This window comes from Nannospalax galili, unplaced genomic scaffold (genome assembly GCF_000622305.1).
Source record: "Nannospalax galili isolate Female #2095 unplaced genomic scaffold, S.galili_v1.0 scaffold279, whole genome shotgun sequence".
Taxonomy (NCBI): Eukaryota; Metazoa; Chordata; class Mammalia; order Rodentia; family Spalacidae; genus Nannospalax; species Nannospalax galili.
In genome coordinates, this window is record NW_008343971.1 from 1911086 (window position 1) to 1922835 (window position 11750).

General features: G+C 40.5%; 1 protein-coding gene across 1 annotated transcript in view; it reads left to right on the plus strand.

Moving 5' to 3' along the window:
• Nucleotides 1-11750, plus strand: part of Dnah6 (dynein axonemal heavy chain 6) — a 317890-nt gene that overhangs the window by 10196 nt on the left and 295944 nt on the right. The window contains exons 3-4 of the mRNA XM_008840298.1: nucleotides 4893-5060; nucleotides 8458-8717. Coding sequence (XP_008838520.1) covers nucleotides 4893-5060; nucleotides 8458-8717 — 428 coding nt within the window. The remainder of the gene's footprint in view (nucleotides 1-4892; nucleotides 5061-8457; nucleotides 8718-11750) is intronic.

An 11750-nucleotide genomic window follows, 5' to 3' on the forward strand; every position in this document is an offset into this window, starting at 1 on the left:
TGAGTGTTTCACTTCCTTCTTCATTTCAGCTCTTTTCTAATTGGCTTATGGAGTGTTTCACTTTGTTCTTTATTTCAGCCTGAGTATTCTTCAATATTTCTCGCTCTTTTCTGAATTCATTCAGAAGTTTATCCCTATCTTCCTTCAGCTCTATGATTACCTTGTTTGTGTGTTCTTTAAATTCACTGAATTCTTTTTTTCATATTCATCATTGTTCTTTTGAGTTCCATGTCCTGCATTGTCTCTAGGGGATTCTCATTGTGCTCCTCTAGAGGATTACTGGTATTTGGTGGGGATATTTTATTTTGGTTTTTCATGTTATTATTTTTTCTCTGTGATTTTGACATGTGAATTTCTTTTGTAGTTTCTGACTCTTGTGTGATACTCGGGCCTTCAAGTTTCGTTCTGCTTCTTTTATTTTTGAGCTTTATGTGTCTTTGTGGTTTATTTTTTGGGTATGAAGAGCTGGTTCGTCTTAGCTTCTGGTTCTCTCTTTTGATTTTATATTGTCGAGGCCGGATTGATTTTGTCTTCAGGAGTTCCGCGGTGGCCCAACTCCAATGTGGATCAGAAGTTTTCAGACTTTCTCCTTAGGTCTGGAATCTTCTAAGAATGCTTTTGACCTCAGGTACTTGGGTGGCACTGACCTGAGACCCTGGCCGTGGCCGCGCCAACACAGGGATGCAAAGGCAGATGTGGAGGGAAGAAGCCCCAAGATTTCCCAGGGAGTGGATTGAGTAGCTGGGTTGTACTGGATGCAAAGGATCAGGGAGAGTAAAGTTAAGCCTCCGAGCCCCAGAAAGAGGCTGTCATCCCCAGAAAGAGGCTGGCGGGTGTTTCAGGACCAGGGAAGTAGATGGAGATGAGGGCAGGGCCAGGACCAGAAGCGGTGCTCCTGGAGCCCAAGAAAGGGACTGAGTTGCTCTGGGTGAGAAGGATCAGGAAGCAGTATTGGTTCCCCAGGTGTCTGGGGCCCCAAGACTAGGAATGGCACAGGGTCCAAACTAGAGTATAGAACAGCAGGCGGGGAGGCAGGGGGATGGGGGGTGGGGAGGAAGGGTGAATGAGGCTTAGGGAGTCCCGACGCGGAGAGCTGCGCTATAGACTTACCCCAAGAGGCCTGAGGATAGTAGTGCAGGCTTTCTAGATCCATCCATTTGCCTGCAAATTTCATTATTTCATCTTTTTTTTACTGCTGAATAGAACTCCATTGTGTAAATGTACCACATTTTTGTTACCACTCATCAGTGGAAGGGGACTTAGGTTGTTTTCATCTCTTAGCTATTTTGAAAAGAGTAGCAACAAACATGGATGTACAGGTGTCTCTGCAATAGGATGATCTTTAGGTATATGCCAAAAAGTGGTATAACTGGGTCAAATGGTAGGTTTATTGTAGTTTTTTTAAGAGTTCTCCACCCTGCTTTCCATAAGGGTTGAACAAGTTTGCAGCCCCACCAGCAGTGGATGAGTGTTCCCCTTTCCCCACATCCTCTCCAACATTTGATATCATTTGTTCTCCTGATCTTAGCCAGTCTGACAGGGGTAAGGTGAAATATTAAAGTGGTTTTAATTTGCATTTCCCTAATTACTAATGATATTGAACAGCTTTTTAGATGCTTCTTAGCCATCTTTAATTCTTCTTTTGAGAACTCTCCGTTCAGTTTCTTAGCCAATCTTTTGATTGGGTTACTTGCTTTCTTGATTCTTTGTTTTTTGAGTTCTTTACATATTCTGGATGTTAAACCTCTGTCAGATGTGTCGCTGGCAAAGATTTTCTCCCACTCTTGTGGGTTTTCTCTTCACTTCCTTGAATGTTTCTTCTGATGTGCAGAAGCCTTTTAGTTTAATGAGGTCCCATTTGCTGATTCTTGACCTTATTTCCTGAGCAACTGATGTCCAGTTTAGAAAATCCTTTCCTATACCTACATCTTGTAGGTTATTGCCAATGTTTTCTTCTAACAATTTCAGAGTTTCAGGCTTCACATTGAGGTCTTTGATCCATTTGTGCAAGATGAAGGATGGGGGTTTAGTTTCATTCTTCTACAGGTGAAGACCCAGTTTTTACTATTTTTATTTTATATGTATGTATGAATATTTTGCCTACCTATATGTATGTGCACCATATGTGTTTGGTGCCCATGGAGACCAGAAGAAGACATCAGATTCCCTGGAACTAGAGTTACAGATGGTTGTTAACTGCCATGTGGTTGCTTGGAACAGAACCTGAATCCTCTGCACATGCAGCAAGTGCTCTTAACTGCTGAGCCATCTCTCCAGCACCATTTTAAGTGATATTTTGACTTTATGCAAAAATGTTTACAAAGCCTGAATGAGAAACAAAAGAAGACCTAAGTAAAGCTCTAACATACTCATAGAAGACCAGAATTAATGTTAATGATGCAAAGCTACTCCTTGGTTGATCCAGCTGAATTCATCTGAATTAGATTCCCAAAGACTCTCTCGTGGGTTTTGATAATGTTATCATGAAATGCATGTCAAAGAGACAAGGTCTAAAAATGATTTACACAGTCTTGAAAAGAGATAGAAAGTTATTTGATGGGTTAGATATCAAGATGTCTTAATTAAGCCTTGATAATAGAAACATGGTCTAATAATAAACTCAGAAACCAATCAGATAGAATAAAACATGAGAAAAGACCCCACAATGAAATAAAAACTTTACATTTTTTATAAGTAGCATAAAATTAATAGAGTAAAGAAGTAACTGTTTAATAAATAATGCTGTAACAATTGGTTGTTTTCAAAAATATTTTTATCTATTATTTTTATCTTTTACGTATGAGTGTATTGCCTGCATGTGTGTAAGTGCACCTGTATCATACAATGCCTGAGGAGGTCAGAAAAGGGGATTGGGGATTCCCCTGGAACTAGAATTACAGATGGATTTTAGCCACCATGTGGGTGCTAGGAATCGAACTGGGTCCTCTGCAAGAGCAGCCAGTGCTCTTAATCACCGAGCCATGTCTCCAGGCCCCATCAATCAGCTGTTTTCATAAGGGGCAAATCAAGTTCTACCTCACGCAATCCTAAAAACTAAATTCCAGATTAAAGAAAATGTGGAGGGTGTGTTTGTGAAAAAAAACTTGGTAAACAAAGAAGAGCTCAGAGCAAACAATATTCCAGAAATAAATGCCATTTCATTATAATAAGTGGTTCAACAAAGCAAGGAAACCTGAAAATCTTTGGGCATTGGCACTGTGGACATTTTGAACCACATAAGTCTATTATGGGGGCCTCTCTGTTCACTGTAAATATGCTTTAAAGTATCCTTAACTCCACCTCATCCATCAGATTGTAGTAGTCAGCCCCAGGTAGAACAACAAAAAAATGACACATTACCAAATACCCAATGGGGAGTGAAAATTGCTGCTGCCTGTGGTTACAACGCACTTATAAAGAGATGTTAGTTTTAGGTACTGTTTTTGAGGAGAAGAAAGGTAGCTAAAACACTTTTCAAACTCCAACTTTTCCTTTGCGGTTTCACTACTTGATTAGAAAGATAGCTTGCCTTTAATCCTAGGATACACTACGCAGAGGCAGGCGGATCTCTGTGAGTTTGAGGTCAGCCTGGTCTACATAGTGAGTTCCAGGCCAGCCAGGGTTATAGTATGACACCGTCTCAAAAATCCAAGACAAGAAAAAGAAAAAAGAAAGAAAGCTCTGGGCTGAGGTGATGGGCTCAGTCAGTAAAGTGCTTGCCTTGAAAGCATGTGGACCTGAGTTCAGTTCCCCAGAGCCCAGTTTAAAAAAAAATCTTGCCAGAATGGCATGTGCTTCCAATCTCAGTTCTGGAGAGAGGGGCACAGGAGGATTTCCAGGCTCACTGGCCAGCCAGTCTCCTGGCCAATCCCAGGCCACTGAGAGACCCTGTCTCAAAAAAACAAGGTGAACAACACTTGGAGAATAACTGCCATGGTTATCTTCTGCCCTCTACCTGTGTGCACTTGAACACACAGCACACACATGCACAACAAAAGCCTGTATGATTTCTGAGGTTCCTGTGCCATTTCCTTTCTCTCCATTTTCCGGATCCTCTTTTCTTTGCTGTTACCGTGTCTGGCTCACTCAGTTGATATTCTGTCCCCAAAGTTGCTTCCCCATTTGGGATTTTGCCCTAGGACAGGCCTTCGTCTCTTGAGCTTTGAAAGGTTATTAGAACCACAGTACTCTGACACCTGCAGTCTGCCTCTGAAACCTACAGATTGGGATTTGAAGAGCTAAACGCATTCTGTCTAACAGCAAAGTTGTTGTTGATAAAGTTGCATATCTCAGAAAAGATGCACAATAGACAAAAATTAGAAAGTTTTCAGCATCTATACAGTGTCTTCTGACCTTTTCTTTTGCACATATAAAAGAAGATGCAACAGTATATTGAATGTAATTATTAAAATTTCATTGCTCTTATTTAAAACAGAAGTCTTTGAGAGACTGATCTACTGAGCATTGAGTGTTTGTTGGAAAATTTGGGGTTCCCCACTCTCAGCACCATTTTGTACCCCAGTGCCTTTCCCTTGTTTCTTTCAGCATGCAGCATGCTGTTTATTTCTTCTGATAGTTAGGTGGTAGTGAATTTGTCACAGATAACCTCAAGCTATGTGATTCCATGGCTCTAAACTTCTCTGTGATAACCTTAGACATAGATGTGTTCCTTGGTACAGAACAAAACTGGAAACCAAGTAGAAAAGTCTTATTTGAGCAATGTGTCAGGGAGGGGTAGTGGCAGTAGTTGTTTTTAGTACAGTGACTTTGACCAGAAATTAGTACAGAAAGTAGATAAATTTCCAACAGGGCAAGAGCTCAAAGGTAGTGAAGAATGAAGCAAGTTCACAGTAATGTTAACATGGATCATCTGTCTCTTTTACTCCCCAAAGCCAGTGCTAAAGATCTACCAAGACCATAAGCAGCCAGAATACATATATGAACAGAATCGATATCAACTAATGAGTCGTGGAATCCTTAAACCATCACCAAGCATGATAGAAAAACGGCTTTCACTTATCTCAGGTCTTGAGGCTCAAGAAACTATGAAAAGAAAGCAGGTATGATACCTAAAACACTTAACTGATCTTTAAAACGTTTGTTCTTTGTAGTGTTGCTCTCATGCTTTTAATTCATAAGAATGTGGATAATTTTGTCCTATTTGGAAAATACAATATTTCTAAGGAAAACGAGAACAGGAATGGGAAATCATAAAGGAAGCTTCCAATCCAACATCTTTGATATCTTTTGCTTGAACGTTAAAAGAAGATGTAACCATCTACTGAATGTTATATAATCATTTATAATACTTTTTACCAGAAATGGGGAAAATTTGAAAACTCTCTGTGGGGTCTCTCCCTCCCCTCATGGGTCGTTGGCCACCGGTCCACGAGGACAAAGGGAGCAGAAGTAACAAACGGGGTCAGGGACGGCCAGTGAACACTGACGTAAGAAAGCCCTTCCATGGAGGCAGGTTCAGTGATACAAACAGCTCCAGACTCAGTGAAATAGCTCCATTTATTCAGTGGAGATTAGGGAAAATATAGTGTGGAGACAGTAGCCAATCCTTCAGCTGATAGGTGCTCATAGTATGCTTTATTTACATGTGGCAGTAGGCTCCTATCATCCTACTACCGGGCAATGCCTAATTATCATATAGAAAAAACATGGGGGTAGTTTTTACTCCAGGTAACTATGCCAAAGGTCATGTTTCAAATGAGGCCAAGCATCTGTGCTTGGCAGCACTTTCCAGGTAAGTCAGGCAGGAACCTGCTGAGAAAGGAGCTGACCTTAATGGCAGGGTTCCCCAACAACTCTCAAAGGGAGAAAGGCAATAAGATAGAGACTAAGCAGGTGAAAGCCAACTTTTGCAGTTAATGGACGTTATGGAATGCATAAATTGCCTTGCAAGGCATGAGTGAAGAGTAACAGGAGAGAAATCACCAGAGACTGGCTGAGATGCTTACCTGGTAACCAAGGAAAGAAGCAGAGGTGGGAAAAAGCTTAACATTTCTCAGAGGAATCGGAAATAGAATCTAAATAGAATCAGAAAGTGCTTGACTGCTCATAATTAATTCATTTGGCATAAAATTAATCTCAAGTTCTTGAGTTTAAAGAAAAAGAAGAAAAGTTGTGTGGGCATCTTAGATGGAAGGGAAGGCTGAACTAGAATGCTTGTGAGCCATGCTTCCTGTTTGTAATGGAAGAATCCAGTCAAAGGTTATTAAAAGGGAGGTTCTAGGGAAAAGGAGAATGATTTTTTTCAGAATATTTTTCAGGTATTGATTCCTCAGAAAAAATCTAGAATGGAAATGCAGCAGTCATGTTTACTTGGAAGAAGAAAGTGGGGAGAAGTAAGGAAAGAAAGAAAAAAGGTCAACTAGCTGGCTTCTGGTAGAGAACGGACCCAGTAAAGTGGACTGGTTTCCCATGAGAGATTAGTACTGCAAAGGCTGTGTGCTTTATGAATATAACTGCTTCCTTAACCTCTCACCTCAAATGTTGACATAGCTATTGCTAAACTGAATCACATCTTCTCACTAAGCTGCATAATTAGAAGTGCTCAGATGAAAAGTCCAAGCCTATTGTTGATGAAATCTTTCAATCTAGATCCCATAAACACTGCTAGCTTAAAGTTAAGTTGCCCAAAATTCAGTAAATAACCCCACACCCATGCACATACAAACAACCTTAATTAAATTCAGTGGTTTAGGAGCTGGAGAAATGGCTCAGCAGTTAAGAACACTGGTTGTTCTTGCAGAAGACCTGGGTTTGAATCCCATCCCCACAGGGCAGCTAACAACTGTCCGTAACTCCAGTCCCAGGGGATCCGACAGCCTCTTCTGACTTCCACAGGTCAGAATTGCATTGCATGACACAGGTGCACTTACCTACACGCAGGCAATATATGCATATACATAAAATAAAAATAATAATTTTTTTAAATTCAGTGGTTATATATGAAAACAGGAGGGGGATGTGTTGGTGGAGGAGTCCAGAGGAGTGGGAGGGGGTAAGAGAAGGGAATGGGGATGAATATGATGAAAACACGCATTATATTCATGCACGAAATTGTCAAAGAATAAATTAATATATTTTTAAAAAGAAAAAAATTGGTAAAACTTTTTAAAAGATATAATAAAGAAAACATGTATTTTGTGATACAGTAATAGTCTTTATCTTTTTAAAATGTTTATTCTTTGAGAATTTATACTGTGTATTTCGATTACATTGATTCCTAACCCCTCCCCCTAACTCCTCCTGGATCCACCCCCACGTCCAAATACTTTAGTCTTTTTTTTTTTTTTTTTTTTTTTTTTTTTTTTTTAAAAAAAAAAAAAAAAAAAAGAGGACGATAAATCTTTCACTGTGATATATCAAAATAGAGATCCGCCTGCCTCTGCCTCCCAAGTGCTGGGATTAAAGTTGTGTGCCACCACACTCTGCTAATACTTTAGCCTTTTAAAGACAGAGGCAACAGCAGCCCTTGTGGCAATACGGAGAGCAGAGGGTGCGTTTTTCCCCTGGCTCTGAGATCAGGTCTGGCACGTCATTTCAAACCAGCGCACAGTGGCACTGCAGCCATCCCTGGCCAGCAAATGAGAGAAGCCTGTTTTATCTTTGGAGTTCAGAGACATATTTCCATCAGAACTGATGAATCTGCTGGACTTCTCTCAAAATGTATTTAACGGGATCTGTTTAACAAGAGAGAGAGAAAACCAATCCCCACAAATATAAACTTTTGGGGAAAGTTGCTTCACAGAGCTTGTGGTAATAAATCTCTTGCAAAAGTTCAAGCATTTGTCAGCTGTGCAACAGACCACAGACTACTCCAAGCAAGGTCCAGTTGCCAGCCGGTTCCCCATCTGTGCATAAGTCAGAAATGCAGAATCCCAGGCTTTATTTACTCCAGCATACTGAATTAAATCTTGCATTTTAATAATCCCCTCCCCTCTCAGTAATCCACATGTACTGGTTCATGGAACAGGTTATTATTCATTGATAAAATAAATGTTTCTGAAAGGCTGTTAGAACAGTGATCCTTAGTACTCACTGTAGCCAGCACTTACTTTCCAAACAAGTCAGACTTACTGGGAGTTTTGATGGCAGCTAAGACTACTCACTGAAAAGTATCTATGTTGTTCAGCTTTTCAAATAGATGGGAGAGGGGGTACTACAGTCAGGGCAAATACAGAGCAGCCGAACTGGGAGAGGGGTGAGCTCCTAGGCACCCCAGAAAGCTAGTAGCATGTGGATATAATAAGGATGGAGTTCAAGTGGAAGAAGGCGGAGCTGACCACAGGACGATTTTGTGTGAGAGGGGTGAGTACCGAGAATTCGCTCCTTAATGACAGTTTGAAGCTTTTCATTCAGAGTGCTCACATATGATGGGATTTTGTGTCTCTTTTTTTCATTTTTGTAAAAACTCATTTTTCATGTAAAATTGACTTTGTTTAGGTCCAACGACCCTCTGCTGATATCTTCTCTCCTCCTTCTAAACTGCCACGTCCGGGGATTGGAAGAAGAGTTCTCTTCGGGACTAGGTCTTCAACTTACCCTAAGTACATTTTCCATGACCGGGAAGAAGTTGTTAAAGCCAATATTCAAGACCCCTTGCAAATCATTAAAATAATACAGGAAAATGAACATCTCGGATTTCTTTACATGATCCCTGCAGTGCCCAAGTCTTCCATTGAATACGACGCATATAATCTAAAGTGAGTTCTCTTTTATGAAGCATGTTGTTTAGCATAACAAACTACAATTAAAATGACAAATATCCATAATTGATTTAGCTCTAATGATAAGCACGATCAAGTAATTTTGATTATCTTCCAATTAGAAATGAATCCTAATTACAGTAATTTACTTGTATCTCCCATTTAGCTTTCTTTTGTCTATTTATAAAAATGAACTATTTTGAGTGTTGTACACTGTCATGCTTCTCATATATGTACATAAAATTACATGACATAATGCTATGCCATCTATTTTAATAAGTATTACAAACCTTTCTGGCATTTTTTTTTTTACTATTGAGCAAAGAGGATATCAAGTTATAAACAGTAAATGATGCATGGCTCATCTTCCATACCGCTTCAGCTTTTCTTTTTAGAATAGAAACAAGGACTTCTTGAAATAAGATGAATTTGATAACTTAAAGGCACACACACTTGCATTCTCCCCATTGGCACTTAACATACATTTGCTGTTGCTGTAACTTGCAGTCACACAGCTGTGGGTTTGTGAGTCGCTGCTTTGAAGCTGAGCAGCATAGCTGATAGCTGTTCCATCGACTTAAAAAGATGGTGCTGCCTTTCTCTGATATTTAATTGTGTTGGCAGAATTTGAATCTTTTCTTGATGGGGATAATTCAGCTTTGTCCCCAACTCCTCAAGCTCCCTTCCTCACTCTCTGCTCTCTTATCCTTCCTTATTCAAAACTGTGCTTTAAATTAAGCCAGATTTATCCAGTTCCAACTGGTAAGCCCTAAACACACGTTGTGAGCAACACTAAATGAACTCAGTAGGTTTTACACATACATGTAACAATAAAGAAGAGGTCATGCGTTGAGAGGGAGTCAGGGGCGGCCATGGGAGGAACTGGAGAAGAGAGAACAGGGAGAAAATGATGTAAGTGCGATATCATGTATGAAATTCTCAAAAGTTAAAAATTAAATGATAATGAAAATCAGTTAAGCCTGGAGACACTGAAGACAGCTGTCTTGGGGAGGGGGAAATGTTTCGATGAAAATGTGAGATAATAGATTTGTTGTAAATCCCAAAGATCGTAATCCAAGTAAGAAATAATCTTCAGGAAGAACGGAGATCCAGGTCAAGTGGCACCTGCATGGAGCATACATCTCAGCAGAGGAAAACGGGGCAAACAATGTATGAATAGATTACGTAGAGTGCTAAAAGTGATAGATACGGAAAAGGGAGTAGATTGGGAGTGCTGGCACGGAGGTGCTGAGCCAGCTGGAATGGTCAGTGCGGTCCCCATCAGAAGCTGGCATTTGAACAAGAACTTGAAGGGGGAGAAGAAATGAATAATGTACTGGCCCAAGGAAGAACATTCCAGGCAGTAAGAAAATGAATGTTGATACCCTGAGGTGGGAACATCCTGTAATACACAAAGGGTGAAGAGGAGGCTGCATGTATGCAATAGAACGAAGGAGAGGTGGTGTGCATCAGCTGGCCCTGTCAGTCACTGTATGGACCTCAGCTCCTACTAAGAAAGCACAAAGAACTGCTGGAGGGTTCCAAGCAAAGTAGATTCAGGATCTGAATCACATTTTGGAACAATCATTCTGCCTCCCGTGTGAGGAGACTGTCAGGAAGGCAGTAATGGAACCCGAAGAACATTTAAAGTTTATTCTGGAAATTTGGAGAGAAAGCCAGTAAGAAGCTTTCAAAGACTGCATGGATGTAAGGTGGTCACCTAGAGGAGTCCAGGATGGCCTCTGTGACCAACTTGTCAGGAAGAAGAGTAGAGTCACTGTGAACTGAGACACAGAAGGCTAGCTGGATGTGGGGGGGGGAAATTGGCATTTGGGCTTAGGCGCATGAATTTTAGGATGCCAAATGGATAAAAGAAATGGAGCAGAGCCCATCTTTGCTGGCACTTGTAAAGTGATAATTGCTCTTACAAATGCTCTGTTCCATCCAATTGCATTTCACTAAAAAAGGAATAAGGTGGTACATTAAAGATAATTGGGGTCAAGAGAGTTTTGTTTTGTTTTGTTTTTAAGGTAGGGTCTCACTATGTAGCCCTGGCTGGCCTGGAACTTGACTTTTAGACCAGGGCTGCCTCAGCCTCCTGAGTGCTGTGATTAAGGCATATACCACCATTACTTATTACTTTTAAAGAGTAGGTGTTTTTTTTAATCAGTTTTTTTTCTTTCTCTCATTTGTAGTTTCTAGATTTTTCTTTCAATTTTTACAAAAACTTTGAGAATTTCATAAGTTTATAAGGTGTTTTGATCAAATCCATGCCCACTCCCTCCCCTCCAACATCCCCCCCTCTGAAGAGGTAACCCTAAAATATTTTAAGGATTAGATACAAGCTCCCAAATACTTTTGACATTTTTGGCCTTTGGAACAGAGTATGTTGCTAACAGGCCCAAGAACATTTTGACTTTTAGCCAAGAAACTGGCTACATTTCTTTGGGGTCTTTTTACCCTAACTGCCTAGCCAATTCCTACCTCCTATTCTTACCACACCATCCTCTGAAGTGGTTACCCAATTTGCCAATAGGGAATAGGGATGCCAATCTCTCTGGCTTCTTCCATGCTGAACAGGGACACAACTGGAGTACCCCTTCAGTGGGTCTATCTAAAAGACTCCCAAATTGCATAACTCTTGTCTCTAAGAGAAGAAGAAAATCCTTGACTTGTGAATAGGAGATGTGAAGGAGAAGTAAAGGCAAGAGTAATTAGCATTACAAGTTCTAGACAGGGAACTAGAAAAAAGTCAGAACAGGGCAAATTTCAAGTATTCATAAGGAAGTCCATTGGAGTTTCTTGACCAGGGCTTCCAAAAGCATCCCTCTATTGTGTTCTTCCTCATTTTTCTTTTGTCTACCAAGGCTGAACTAGTTGGCTGGGAAGAGTGGCTGGATACTCAGGTGAGGGTCCAGTGATCCTGCTTGGCACGCCTTTAATGAATGAGCACAACCGTCAGCAAGCCCAATTGTGACTATGTTTAGTGATCAGGCTCAGCCGAAGTCATGATGATGGTAGTTATTTCAT